The following is a 10,887-nucleotide window of genomic DNA, read 5'->3' as shown; positions in this document are numbered from 1 at the left end:
CCTGGGGTCCCCAGGAGAGGGCCGTAAAGCTGGTCAGGACCTGCAGCCTCCACAAAAGTGGGTCAGCTCCCTCTCTGGACCAACCCAGACTGTCACCATGGCCGCCACACCTTCCCAGGTGCTTGCTGCTGGGGGCTGAGCAGCCTGGAGATGCTCTGTATCCTGAGATCCTAGGGCAGGACAGGAGGCCATGGCCTTCCTCCCCACCCCCCTCCCAGCTTGCGCAGTGGAGGGGGGCAGGCTTTGTTGTGGACATTTGTGACATTTTCCCAACACTGTGTTAAGTGCTATGCAAATCTTGCTTTTGTGGGGGGGGGCGGGGTGGAGAGCATCACCACCTATAGGTCCCTCCCATATAGAAAATTCTGGAGCTGAGGAAACTGTCAGGTGCTGGTGGCATTGCATTGAGAAGATTCTGCTGACCCCCATACCCCTGCACGCTGGATCTGCCCAGACTGTGGAGGGGCTAGAGGGCGAGCCGGCCTCCGGGTAACTTTCCCGCCCTCCTGCAACCTGCCAGTCTAACCGGCTAGTGCCTGAAATGAATGGCATTCACACAACTTGACCTCAAGCATGACCAGGGGAGAGGGATGAGGGGGGGCCACTGCTCCCAAGAAGGGGACTTCGGGGCTGGAGAGTTCTGGGCTGAAGATGGACACCTCTGAGGAATAGCCGTGTCCTGGAATTTAATGACCCCAGCTGGTCTCCTGGGAGCCACCAGTCCCTTTCCGCAGCAACTTGAATCCTCCCGACCACCCCCTGGGGTTTTGCCACCCAAACTGGTGAGCCTGGCCCTCCCTTCTTTTACAAGAACTGTATTTATAGCCAGAAGGAAAAGGGATCTGAGAGCCAGGTGGATCTGATGAAGGGGGGGTGTGGGCGATGGGGGGCACTGACCCCCTACATATTAGTGTGCGGTCCCCCTTTACCTGGGCCTCAGGTATGCTGGGACTGTCTGACCTACAGGCCATTGTCAAGGGACAGAAGAGCAATTAGCGAATCAATGGATGATGATTCTGTTTACGCTTCTATTACCAAAGCTAATTATTCCTTGTTTACATAAAAGGTTTGGCCTCTAATTGGGGCCAAGTGGCGGCGGTTTGCATTTCAAACCTGATCTTGCCCGGTGTGTCAGTCTCACCGCCTTCCGGTGCCCCACCTCGGGCCAGGTAGCGCTTAATCAAACAGCCTGGCGTCTAGACGCGCTCCCCAAAAGCAAGACTCGCCTTCTGATTGCTCTTCCCCGCTTGGGACATTTGGCAATGAAAATCGGGCCTTTGAGCCTGTTACCCATGCACGTCTGTGTTAAACGTTTTCTGGTACCTGCCTTCATCTCTAAATTGCAAGAGGGCAAGGTTCTGTCTTGGGCAGGGGTGGGGAGCTGGGTAATATGTCAGAAACTCTAGGAATTTGATGAAGCCGAGGAAGGTCCGAGAAGAAGGCTCCACGCCGGCACGCGGGCTTCGGCGAGTCCCCACCCACGCCGCGCGGGCAGCCGCGCGTTAATCTCTGCACACGCCCCCCCCCCCAACACACATGCTTTGAGAGCCAGGGAGGCGGCTGCGGCTGCGGCTGCGGCGGGGGCGCCCTGCTAGGGGCGCGCACCGTCCGCGGAGGCCGGGCCCCGCTCCCCACGGTTGGCCGGCCCGGAGGCCGGGCGGCGGCAGGCGGGGGACTCGCGCGGCACCCGTGGGGCGGGGTGGGGGGGGAGGGGGCCGCGGCGGTCAGCGGCCGGAAGGCGACGGGCCGCGACGGTGGGGCGCAGGCGAGCCCGGGATCGCGTTCCGCGGGCGGGGCGGCGCGGGCGGCCCGGAGGGGCTTAGGCGGCTTGAAAGGGGCCCGAGCGCCGCCCCCCCACCGCGCGGCCCGGCCCCGCGCCCGCTGCGGCCGCCGCGCCATTCACACGCCCTCTGGCCATTCGGCGCGGCGCGGGGGCGGGGGGCGCCGCTTCAATGGGGATTTCGCGGGCCGGCGCCGGGGCCGGGGGCGCGGCCCGGCCGCGGGAGCCGCCCGTTGCTACGCGGTGGCGACCGGCCCGGCGGCCCGGGCCCGGCGGCCGCATTATGCGGGTAATGCGGTGTGACACCGCGCGAACAAAGGCGGATTGAGCGGCCCAGCGGGCCCCGCCGGACGGGGACCGGCACAGCGGGGCTGTCAGCGCCGCTCCCAGGCTAATCCCCGCCCCGCCCCCGCCGCCCCCGCCGCCCCCGCGTCCCCGGGGCTGGGAACCGAGCGCGGCCCGGGGCCCGGGCGCCGCCGCCGCCGCGAGAGGCCGCTGGCCCGGCCGGAAGCGAGGCGCTGGCCCTCGGCGCCACCGCCCCCGGGCGCCCAGGGGAGGGCGGGAGCCGGAACGCAGACGAGGAGAGGGGGCCGGGGGGGGCGGGGCCTTGGCCGCCCGCGGGCTCGGTGCGCCGGCGGCGCTGTCCGTGGAAGCGGGACGGGCAGCTCCTCCGCAGGCGGCCCACGAGGCTCTCAGGCTTCCCGCTTGGGTGCCGGGCTGCGATCTCTCTCAGTGCTCGGGATGGGAGCCCCGGCTTCTAGGCCGGCCTGCGTGGCCTTGGGCAGGTCACCTGCCGCTCTAGGTTCCTCGCCTGTCCCGGAGGGAGGTGGTTGGACTGCAGGTCTCCCAGGCCTTGGCCTTCTAATCCTCAGTGTCTGCATCTGTAAAATGGGCCTAAATTAAGACTTTCTGCCTCCTAGCTAAGAGGATTAAATGAGATCAAGAATAGGAAGGGCAGAATCTGGTGCATCCTGAGCGCTCAAACGTGGTTATCAGGATCATGAGGTTGGGGGACACCCCTGAGAAGTTCTCCTTTTCCTTCAGGGGATCCTGCCCTGTGTTCCGATCCTTCCCGTGGTGGCAGGGAGGGGGTTTGGGACTCGGGCCACTGCCCTCCTGGTCAGGAACTCTGGTGGCAGGGGGAAGTTATACCCGTTTTACAGAGGGTAACTGAGACTCAGAAAAGGAAGGGGTCTGCCCAAGTGCATCTAGTGCACTTAGGCAGTAGGTTCCCAGGCTTCCCTCCCTCAGGCCTCAGGCTCTCTCAGCGGTGGGAGGGCTCACGCCTGTGCTGCAGTATCTGGAGCTCGGGCAGATGGAGGGTAGGGGGCCCGGGGCCAGGACAGAGCAGGACGACCACATCTCTTCAGCAACCTGCCAGAGCTACAAGTTTCTGCCCCTGCTTCTAACAGCTCGGCTCTGTCCTGTACCAGGTGTTGAGGCCCTGGGTTAATCAGTTAGCTGCCCCGGGCCTCAGTTTGCTCATCTGTAAAGTGGGGATACCTCAGAGGCTGGGCCAAAGGGGGTCGGAAGGGCACCTTGGTTCCTCCCTCTTTCTCAGGGCTGGCGAGCCCTTCTTCCCGGCTGGGGAGGTCGAGGCAGGGCGGCTGCGCCCCAGGACCCGGCCTGAGCCATGCCCTCCCCGCAGCCACCCGCGAGTCGGCCTTCGTGCACGCCATCGCCTCTGCTGGCGTGGCCTTCGCCGTCACGCGCTCCTGTGCCGAGGGCACCTCCACCATCTGCGGCTGCGACTCGCACCACAAGGGGCCACCTGGCGAAGGCTGGAAGTGGGGCGGCTGCAGCGAGGACGCCGACTTCGGGGTGCTCGTGTCCCGGGAGTTCGCGGACGCGCGCGAGAACAGGCCGGACGCGCGCTCGGCCATGAACAAGCACAACAACGAGGCGGGCCGGACGGTGAGCTGCGGCCGCCCTCGCCCGACCCCGCCCGGTACCCCTTCGGGGACCGTCCATCCCGGCTGGCCTCGCCCCCGCCCCACCCTGCCCTTCTGGTGGCCCTTGTGCATCCCGGGCTCCCTGCTCTCCTCTTTCCCCTTGGCGGAGCTTGGCCCCCACCCACACCCCACAATCACCCCTTCTGTTCACCCATTCTCCTGGGGCTGTTCCCCATCTGCGCCCGCCTGGGGATGCGTCAGCTCGGGAGTGAGGGGCCCCATGGAGCAGGTACCCGCCAGCCCATCCAGTGCACTTGGGCTGCCCTGGACAGGGCCGCGAAGACTGGTGGGCCTGACTTTGAATTCAGCCTCCACGGCTTCCTCTGGTTGTTTGACCTACGGCGAGTCACTTAAGCTCCTGGTCTCAGCTTCCCCATCTGTTAAACGGGGATCACCCTCCCTATCTCCTACAGCTTTGAGAAATGGCTGATTTCTGCCAATGCTTGGGCTGTGAAGGGGAGGGAAACAATGGTCATCAGTCTTTAGGTCCACACCTCAGCCCCCAATCCCTTCTCTTCCTGACCCCCAGTAGGAGTAGAGGAAGGCTCCAGGGATGGGGCGGGCCGGGGGGGCAGAGCGGGAGGGCCTAGGTGGGTTCGTGCTGGGGGCCAGCTGCTTCTCCTCTTCCCCAGACCATCCTGGACCACATGCACCTCAAATGCAAGTGCCATGGGCTGTCGGGCAGCTGTGAGGTCAAGACCTGCTGGTGGGCCCAACCCGACTTCCGCGCTATCGGCGACTTTCTCAAGGATAAGTACGACAGCGCCTCGGAGATGGTGGTGGAGAAGCACCGCGAATCCCGCGGCTGGGTGGAGACCCTCCGCGCCAAGTATGCGCTGTTCAAGCCGCCCACCGAGAGGGACCTAGTCTACTACGAGAACTCCCCCAACTTCTGCGAGCCCAACCCCGAGACGGGCTCCTTTGGCACCAGGGACCGGACTTGCAATGTCACTTCCCACGGCATCGATGGCTGCGACCTGCTGTGCTGTGGCCGCGGCCACAACACGAGGACGGAGAAGCGGAAGGAGAAATGCCACTGCATCTTCCACTGGTGCTGCTACGTGAGCTGCCAGGAGTGCATCCGCATCTACGATGTGCACACCTGCAAGTAGGGAGCCAGGTAGGGTGGCGGGCCGGGGGCGGCTGCAGGGCCTTGGGACAGGGACCTGGCTTTGCCCGGCTCCTGTTCTTGACCAACCCACTTCTCTTTCTGAGCTGTCCAAGACACACGGCCCAAAATAGGAAGCCAGGATTTCCCCAGCTGCAGTGGGAATGGTCCCTGGGCAGCTTTGGGTGGACTACACAAAGCACAGATACCAGCCAAGTGTGTGCACGCAAGACTGCCAGCAACTGATTAATATTTGTATACAAGTTAGTAAATTATGAGCCAGGTCAGATGTTTGCATGGCCACTGGCTATCATTGCTGAGGATCTGGGGAGCCAGAGGAAGGATACTGTGGGGCTGGAAGCCAGGACACCTGACTTCTGGTCCCAACTTTGCCCTGTTCCGTGAAGTCCCCAATTTCCTGTTCTTTCACTTCCATGGGTCTCAGTTTTCTTACCATAAAACAAGGGGGGTAAAATAGTTGAAATAGTAGGCCAAAGATCCTCTTTTACCCCTGGGGCAGAGTCATTTTGCATCCACCTTGAACTTTGAGGGCAGGTTTTTGCACAAGCATAAATCCTACTGACCTTGAGGAGGTGGGTGGGGGAAGCGGTGTATAAGCCCATATCCTGACAGATCTGAAGCTTGGGTGGAGCGGGGCCACTCTCACCGCGTTTATGGAAGGGGATGGGGAGGAGGAGGGATTCAAGTTCAGAGTGATGGTGGTGAGTAATCAAGGGATCAAAGGCTGGTGGATTATGTTCCCAAGCTTCCCAGAGGTGGCCTGCGTGGGAGACACAGTGCCTGGCCCTTGGAGCCATCGGTCCCCAGCATAGGTCAGGACTGATGTAAGGTGGTCCTAGAGTCTTGGGGCTGGAAGGTCTGAGGCCACTATGCCCGCTCTCCCTTTTCTCTGCCCTGAGAAGGAGCCTAGTATATAGAGGCGCGAGCCCTGGTCCAGCTGCCATCACCTGCCAGCCGGGGGGCCCCAGACAAGAGAGTTTTTATAGATCTGCCTCCTTATCTATCATCCTCCCCAGAGGTGCTCTGGGGACAGTGCTTGGTTCATTGCGAAGAACTTACCTGCCTGAATCATCGCCCCGGGACAGTGCAGGGGAGAGCGCCCCACTGGGTGACGCAGCTCCACAGAGGGCACCTCCGAGCTGGTGGCACCCATCTACACTGTGTGGGCCTGGGGGAGGGGCCTGGGGCCTCTCTGAGGTGTGGAGGAACCCACATCATGGGGAGAGCTCTGCGTGAGTCCATCTGGGAGGCCCCTCGGTGTAGCCCAAGCTATGAGCTGCCAGGGACGGGGTCCGGAAAGGCAGCAGGCAGCACCGCTTTCTTGGTGTCTGAACGGGCGCAGTGTGGCCGGTGGAGAGAGGACGTAGGTGGCGCCGGGTCAGCCTGGAAGCCCCAGGTCCAGTTTCCTCATCCGTACGGTGATGGTGGGAGCCTAACAGGAGTTTTATGAGACCCCAGTGAGCTACCAGCGGCGAATGCTTGTCTGAATCTGATACTAATAGGGAGTGATAACTGCCATCAGAGAGCCGTGACATGAGGGTGTCATCCCGTAGTGAGATGGTGTCATCGCGTGGGCAAGTTTCGTTTCCTGCTTCTCACAGTGGTAGAAAAGTCCGTGAACACGAAAGAGCTCACAGGCTCATTATAGCATGCCCACTGTGGCCAAGGCAACATGGTGCCCCAAGCAGGACATAGCTCTGGCCATTCTGAGGGGGAGCTGAGGGGAAATCAGAACTTCAGAACACTAACAGCAGACCCATTGCTAGGGTAGGGAGGGACACTGAGCCCAGGACACTTTCTGCCTCCAGAAAGCTTCCAGACGGGTCCTGCAGAGGCTCCAACAACAGTGGCTCTGGGGGACTCTGGGGTGTCACCGAGTCGGACCCCAGCAGTGTTCCAGCACCTCCCCTCCCCAGGTGGGCCACCAAGATAAGCCATCAGCCAAGCAGGGAAGGAGGTGCTGGTTTGACCCTCAGTGTCCAGAAAAATCCCCTGCCTGCCACCCCTGTAATTGTACTGATCCTAAATACATCTTCAGTGCTCTTTTCTCCCATTTCTGAAGTAGAATGGTGTTTTCTCCAATCTTACAGAAGGTGCTACACAGGTATGGATTCAAAATGCCATGTCTAGGTAGACCAGTGCCCTCGAGACCCTCCCCTCTGGTCGCTCTGGAGCCCTTACTCTGGGACAAGTGTAGGACTCTCTCTCAATGTGGTACCCTTTGGACAAATTCTCAACTTGCTCAATTTGGGGCAAGCTGTGGAGCCTCTCTGTGCCCCGGTTCCCTCATTTGTGTATTGGGGGGGGGTTGCTGTGTGGACCAGAGGCTGTATACACCAAGAGCCCCAGTGCTGGGCCTGGCTCGTGGTCCACGGAAGTAGTAGAGATTCCCAGGCGGAGCAGAGCTGACCTACCAGAGGGACATTCCTCAGGCGTGCTGCGTGGTCTCGAGCCACAGGCCCAAGATTGGCTGAGACCTGACTGGTTAGCTCCCCCCCCCCACCTTTCATCGACACTGACACTGCAGGCAAGATAGGAACCTTCGAGACAGGATGGCAGGGACATATGCCCTCCACACACTGGGTGGGGAGCCCCAGTCTCAGTGGCTTTATGCCACAGGAAAACCAGAGATTCCTGGTCCTTCCCTGGTGGGGAAAACATCTTTTCCATTGCCTGTAGCTTCTGTCCCGTGTCTCAGGCTGACAACCAATTGCCTACCCTGCAAGTACCAGGTGCATTTCTTGTTACTCAGATGTTGCGAGCATAGTAAGCTGGAAAGGGCTCTCTCTGGACAAGAGTCGGGGGCCTGGCTGGCCGCAAGTGCTGGATCTGTCACTAACTTGCCACAAAACCTTGGACATGTCCCTTTAATCTTGCTGAGGCTCGGTTTCTGCCCCTGTAAAATAGTCTTCCACTGGCCCTGTCCGCCCCCTGGGGAATGGAAAGTTGATCGGGAATGCCCTTGAAAGCACTTTGGGCCTCAAATCCTCGGTGAGATGTCAATACACAAATGAGTAAGAGGCACATATTGGTTCTCCCCTGAGAAGGAATTATTCATGGTTCATTAAATAGCTGTGCTCCTGTATGGACAGCTCATTACCAAACCGCTGGTGCGACAGAAAAGCACAGTGCCCGCGTCTAGTCTCGTGGGGAACGGGACCCTGGACCGGAGGGTCCTTCAGTCTACTAGGGGGACTCCTGCCTGGGGGCAGCTGCCCACCACTGGCCTTCCTGCTGCCCAAGCTCCCAGCTAGAAGGTGGGGCAGGTAGGGTGTGGATCCCAGTGTGTGGTTGCTAAAGCCCTCCTGTTCCTGTTTAAATCACGCACCCTTCCTCAGCGGCAGACCCCAAAGCAGAGGAGGGGGGTACGGGAAAGCGACTTGGGTTCCCCATTGCCCCCAAGGACACGAGAAACGTCGAGCTCTCCCGTCCACAGCCTCTGATCCCAGCACCCCAACGGGCGATTCCTCTGAGAAGGGAATTACGTGTCCAATTCTTCCTCTTTGTTTTTCAAAGGGCACTGGGAACAGGTGAAGTGTGTGGCTGGGCAGATTCACCGAAGTCCCATGGGAAGCAGGACCTGGAGCCGGGCTCAGCGCTCAGCACCAGGCAGCAAGGAACCCGGACTGTTGCCAGACGCCCGTGCGGTAAATGACCTGGACCCGAGCCGCCCGCTGCCGGGGAGGCCTCCCTCGCCCTCTCTCTTAAGTTTCTCACCCTGCTCTGGATGGTGTGTGGTTTTTAAAGAAGGGGCTTTCTTTTTAGTTCTCTAGGGTCTGATAGGAACAGACCCCAGGCTTATCTTTGCACATGTTAAAGAAAATAAAAATGGAAAAAAAAAATTCTACTCCGACAGGACAGGCTGGGCTGCCGTGAGCTCTCTGCCTGGTGGTGAAGAACTCAGCATGGGCAGGACTGTTTCCAGACGCTTCTTCTGGTGACATGCCAAGATGCCTGTGAGGTGGGAGTTAGGAAGTAAGGCAGACCCCTGCAGTCTCTTTTTCTTGGTCTCCTCCTGCTCAAATCTGATAGACTTCCACGTTCGGACAAAAGCCATAGGTGTAGCTAGGATCCAGTGGGAGGGAGTGCCAAGGCAATTGTGGGACTAAGATTGGGGGTTTTGAAGAACCAGGAGCGCCAGGCGGCCTGGGAAGCTGTTTGAAGAGCGGCTGTGTGTTCTTCTCAGCCCCGTTTCCTCCGTCAGCCTGTTCTGCGCCAGAGGCTCTTAGGAACTGCAGTCAGAGCTCCCAGTCTCTGTGGTCCTTCTGTGGTGTCTACCAGGAACGCAGTGCGGGGTGTTTGGGCTTGTTTTTGTTTTTGTTTTTTAAGAGGACGAAACGATGTAAATAGGTTATGTTTAGGGGTGGTGAGCCTTCTGCAGCTCCAGTGGTTTCCTAAAGAGAGAAGTGGTATCTTTAGAAGGGGCCCTTCAGTCCCTCCTGGCCCTGCTCACCTGCCGATTCCCCACGAAAACAACTTCAGGTAGAGCAGTTTGGAGTTCAGGTTACCTCAGTAGAAATCAGACAGAGGGTCAGAGAGAGAGCAGTGGTCGATTCCTGAAGTTCCAACTTGGTGACTTGTAGCTAGGGAGGATAAAAATGGTTCTTTCGTTTCCGCTCCGATAAAGACACACCTTCCAGCCTCCTTTCCCTGCTTTGGCCTGTTCGGGTGAAAGAGAAACGCAGCGTTCTTTAACACACACCTGCCGGCCTCACCTGTGCGCAGAGAGCTCACCAGTCCACGCAGTTCCCAAGGATCAGGAGGAGGTGTTCGAAGGGGGACAAGCAGCCTCACCCAGCTGAGCTCCCCTTGCTCCATGCGGGTCCTCTCGAGGGTCCTGAACGGAGGCCAGCGGATCGGACGGCACGAGCCAAGGCCACAGCTCTGTCCTAGGGAGAATCAGCAAGAAGTGAGGCGGCTGGGGTAGAGACGAGAACAAGGTTGTTTCTTCCTTTACTCCCTTCGCTCTTTGGTCTGCCTCACACTGACCTCAGCTACCGGGGCAAGGGATCTTCCTGCTTGCTCAGGCAGGCTTGCCAAGACCATCCAGAAGCCATGCCCGCACTCTTGATTCTGCTGGCAACGAGCCCGGCTAAAGATACACATCCCACCCCCCTCTCCAGAGAGTCCGAAATGCCCCTCCCCATCTCACCTTAGACTGAAAAGTTTCAATCATGTCAACCGGATAATGCTTGCTTTATGTGAGAATTATTTCAGCAGAATGGATACAAATTTTCAGAACAGTCTTTTCATATCTATGTATTCTATATTAAAAGTGATAAAGTCATGTTTCTGGGGCGTATTCAAGTAGCCGACAAGTAATTATTTAATAATAGTACACTGAGCGCATTGTAATTATTCTCGCCGTAGTCAGGTAATAGTATCCAACAGAAATTTCCTACCGATCTGCTGTATCCAAAGTTTTGTAAAAAGTTGTAGAAGTTGTTGATCTTTTTGATTTTATATTCAAAAAGTCTCTTTTTATAAATATTATTTATTATACAATGTATATACCTTTGAGTTAACTAAGATTATATATTATATAAATATATATATATTTGGAGAAAATATATTTCATCATGCAGTTTTTTTCTGTTAAGTCATTAAAGAGAAGGTAAACAAACTTAAAATGGATACATTGTACCATGTGTGGAGTTTCCAGATTAATGCTCAGGAGGTCAAGAATATCCAATTTCTGAAGGTGGTGGCCTGAACTTGCACCCTTAATCGAGTGGCCCAAAGTAAAGCCATTCCCTCTGTTCTCTAAGCAGGATCATCTCAGACATCAGGGACATCGGGTCTCATCTACTGTAGGACTTTCTTACAGGCTTACCTTGTTCTAAGTCAACATCTGACCAATAATTCCTAGGTTTGGAAGTAAGCGGTTTGTGCTGTAATTCCTTTCATAGACTCTAGTACTTCACTGCACAAATGAGTATCACAGACACTCAAAAGATGTGGCTCAAGGCCAGCAGCCCACGGGGTTGGTTAATCCTTTCCTCACCCATGTTTGCAACTCCATTTAT

The 10,887-nt window shown here is 57.9% G+C and overlaps 1 protein-coding gene across 1 annotated transcript; it reads left to right on the top strand.

Annotated features, from left to right (window-relative positions):
* The first annotated feature begins 2,182 nt into the window (after positions 1 to 2,182).
* On the top strand, positions 2,183 to 10,464 carry WNT3 (Wnt family member 3). The gene is made up of 4 exons (XM_073883140.1): positions 2,183 to 2,606; positions 3,429 to 3,694; positions 4,365 to 4,852; positions 8,378 to 10,464. The coding sequence occupies exons 1-3, from the start codon at positions 2,522 to 2,524 to the stop codon at positions 4,842 to 4,844; spliced, it is 831 nt and encodes a 276-aa protein (XP_073739241.1). The 5' UTR covers positions 2,183 to 2,521; the 3' UTR covers positions 4,845 to 4,852; positions 8,378 to 10,464.
* The last annotated feature ends 423 nt before the right edge of the window (positions 10,465 to 10,887 follow it).

Source organism: Callorhinus ursinus, unplaced genomic scaffold (genome assembly GCF_003265705.2).
Source record: "Callorhinus ursinus isolate GAN/ISIS: 27379988/994484 unplaced genomic scaffold, GSC_fseal_2.0 scaffold50, whole genome shotgun sequence".
NCBI classification, from domain to species: Eukaryota; Metazoa; Chordata; class Mammalia; order Carnivora; family Otariidae; genus Callorhinus; species Callorhinus ursinus.
Note: the sequence above shows the minus strand (reverse complement) of the source record. Positions and strands in the feature narration are given on the sequence as shown.

What these genes read in the sequence shown, in the direction of transcription:
- WNT3 (XM_073883140.1), top strand. Translation starts at nt 2,522, where the DNA reads ATGGGAGCCCCGGCTTCTAGGCCGGCCTGCGTGGCCTTGGGCAGGTCA. An exon ending in CTCGCCTGTCCCGGAGGGAG is followed by an intron (nt 2,607 to 3,428) that starts GTGGTTGGACTG and finishes CCCTCCCCGCAG; the next exon opens with CCACCCGCGAGTCGGCCTTC. An exon ending in ACAACGAGGCGGGCCGGACG is followed by an intron (nt 3,695 to 4,364) that starts GTGAGCTGCGGC and finishes CCTCTTCCCCAG; the next exon opens with ACCATCCTGGACCACATGCA.